The 2,500-nt window shown below is 63.2% G+C and overlaps 1 protein-coding gene across 1 annotated transcript in view; it reads right to left on the bottom strand.

Moving 5' to 3' along the window:
- The window catches only part of LOC122267527 (uncharacterized), a 63,325-nt gene that overhangs the window by 1,672 nt on the left and 59,153 nt on the right, over positions 1-2,500 (bottom strand). Inside the window, exon 2 of the mRNA XM_086547285.1 lies at positions 1-2,284. This exon is cut by the window's left edge and continues 1,672 nt beyond it. Within this exon, the coding sequence (XP_086403411.1) occupies positions 239-2,284 (2,046 nt within the window). The 3' untranslated portion in view covers positions 1-238. The remainder of the gene's footprint in view (positions 2,285-2,500) is intronic.

The raw sequence follows: 2,500 nt of genomic DNA, 5'->3' as shown, positions 1-2,500 counted from the left end.
ATATATATATATATATATATACACACAAACACACCTATAATCACATATATAGTATATGAATTTTTTCTTTTTTTTTTCTTTTCAGATTCCTTTTACCGATTTTATTACTTGAAAAATATAATTACGTTCGGTATTGCTTCTAAGACACTTTCCTGGAAGAGTTTCCAGCGCCGCCCGTCGCTCTTTCTCCGGTTTCGCGTCTCCGCGCTTCGTCTCGCGCGTCGGTCGCTCCGTCGCCTCACGGCAGCGGCGAGGCGGCGAGGCGGACGATGCGCGGCGCCCTGAGGTCGGGGCCGCCGAAGCGCGTGCTCTGCAGGTTCACGGTCGAGCCGGCGATACTGTCGACCTCCTCGATGGTGGCGATCTTCGGGCCGTTGGTGTAGGGCGACGCCTTGCGGGCGCCGGTGCGGGAGTCCTGGCTGCGGGGCGTCCGCGGGTGTGTTTCGCGGGTGCGGGCGTCGTGCGGGCGCGGCTGCGGGCTGTTGTCGTTGTTGTTGCGGCCCATCAGCTTCTGGGACGACTCGTGCTCCTCGGGCGTCTCGTGCGTGTAGTAGAGGGCCGAGTGCCTGCGCGCCAGCACGAGGGCGGCCACGATCACCAGCAGCAGCGCCAGCACCATGCCGCAGCCCACGCCCACGATGAGCGCCATGTGGTCGCCGAAGAAGACGCCGAGGCTGACCACCTCCTCCTCCGTGGGCTCGCGCAGGCCCTGGTCGCGCGGCGAGCGAGGGTCGTCCTGCTGCACGCCGCCCAGCCACGCAGGCCACACGGGGCTCTCCTCCACGCACTCGGGGATCTCCTCCTTGGCCAGCGTCTGCAGGATGCGCCCCGACATCTCCGACGGATTCGCGCACTTGAGGCAGCGCTCCGACGTCAGGTCCTCGCGGCACCCCGACACCGAGTGCGGGTGTCGGCTGGCGCTGCTGTCGGTCAGCCAGTCGAGCATGGCCGCCACGTGGCACCGCTGGCACTGCCACGGGTTGCCGCTGAGCCACACCTTCTCCAGGGACGCCATGGTCGTGAAGGCCGTGACCAGCCCCTTCTCGAGGCCGCGGAAGTTGTTCCTGGACAGGTCGAGGACCGTGAGGTGCGGCGTGGCGAACAGCGCCGACGCGGAGAAGTCGGACAGGAAGTTCCCGGAGAGGTTGAGGCTCTTCAGATGCCGCGACTGCCGCAGCAGCTCGCCCGGCAAACGCGTCATGCCCAACTCCGCCAGCTCGAGCGTGCGCAGCTGCCGCGTGCGGGGGATCATCTGCGACAGCTGCTCCACGCGAAGGGGGTTGCCCGACAGCCGTAGGTACCGCAGCTTGGGCAAGGCGTCGTTCATGGCATCGGAGCGGAGCCGCGTCAGCCTGTTGTGGCTGAGGTCGAGGTGGGTGAGCGTGGAGTTGGCCATGGCGCGCGGCTGCAGCGCCGTGATGCGGTTGTTGGCCAGCACGAGGGTCTCGAGGGGCGGCCCGGACACCGCGTTGGCCTCCACCGTCGAGATGTGGTTGTCGTTGAGCAGCAGCGTCTTCAGGTGCCTGGCGAAGTGCACCGGCGGGAAGGACGCCAGGCGGTTGTGCCGCAGGTCGAGCAGCTCAAGCTCCGGCAGCGCCCTCTGCAACTCCCCGGAAACGGCCTGCACGCCGCAGCCCGAGCAAAGCAGCTCCCGCAGCTTGGGGACGTCACCGAAGCGGTCCGGCGGGAGGACTCCCAGCGGGTTGTGGCTCAGGTCGAGTTTCTCGAGCTTCTCGAGGCCGTACAGCATCCTGGGCACAACCTCTGGCAGCCGGTTGTTGGCCATACTGAGGAAGCGGAGTTTCCTGACGTGGCGGAACACGGCGGAGGGCACCGACTCCACCTGGTTGTGCGAGAGGTCCAGCGTGCGCAGGTTGTCGGCGCCGCGGAAGTTGGTGTCGATGATTGCGCTGATGGAATTATGGGACACGTTGAGGGTGTGGAGACGATGGAGTCCCCAGAAGGAGTGCGCGCCGAGGGCGGGCACCAAGGACCCCGTCACGCTAAGCTCCTCCAGACGGCGGTGTCCTTTGAAAATGGGTCCGAGAGTGAGAGTGTTTGGGCGGTCTGCGGGGGCGGAAACCAAAAGCACTTCGGCGTCTGAGGGCATTTCCAGCACGGGGAGAGGGTCCTGCAGGCCCCCAGTCGAGCAGATCACCTGGCGGCGCCCCCGGGGGTCCAGGGGGCAGAAGCACACACGAGGGCACGAGCCAGGAGGGCCTGCGGAAGTCGCCACGACGGCCACCGCAACCGCCACCGCCACATACAGGAGCCGCTGTCCCACCTGTAACGAGAGAAACAAAAGTCACAAGATTAGTCTTTGTCTTCAGATTTCAACTCAATCTCTGCAAACCTCATATTGAGGTTTCCAGCTATTATGTAATCAGTAACGTTGGTCTCTCAAATGGCTTAAGCTCCAGAATCAATCACTCATAGTGAAATAATACAAAGCCAGATGGCTGGCTTGCGAATAAACATTGTCCCAAAACCCTGGGAACTA

The sequence above is a fragment of the Penaeus japonicus genome, unplaced genomic scaffold, assembly GCF_977035675.1.
Source record: "Penaeus japonicus unplaced genomic scaffold, GWHDUDI00000001_assembly GWHDUDI00000019, whole genome shotgun sequence".
NCBI lineage: Eukaryota > Metazoa > Arthropoda > Malacostraca > Decapoda > Penaeidae > Penaeus > Penaeus japonicus.
Note: the sequence above shows the minus strand (reverse complement) of the source record. Positions and strands in the feature narration are given on the sequence as shown.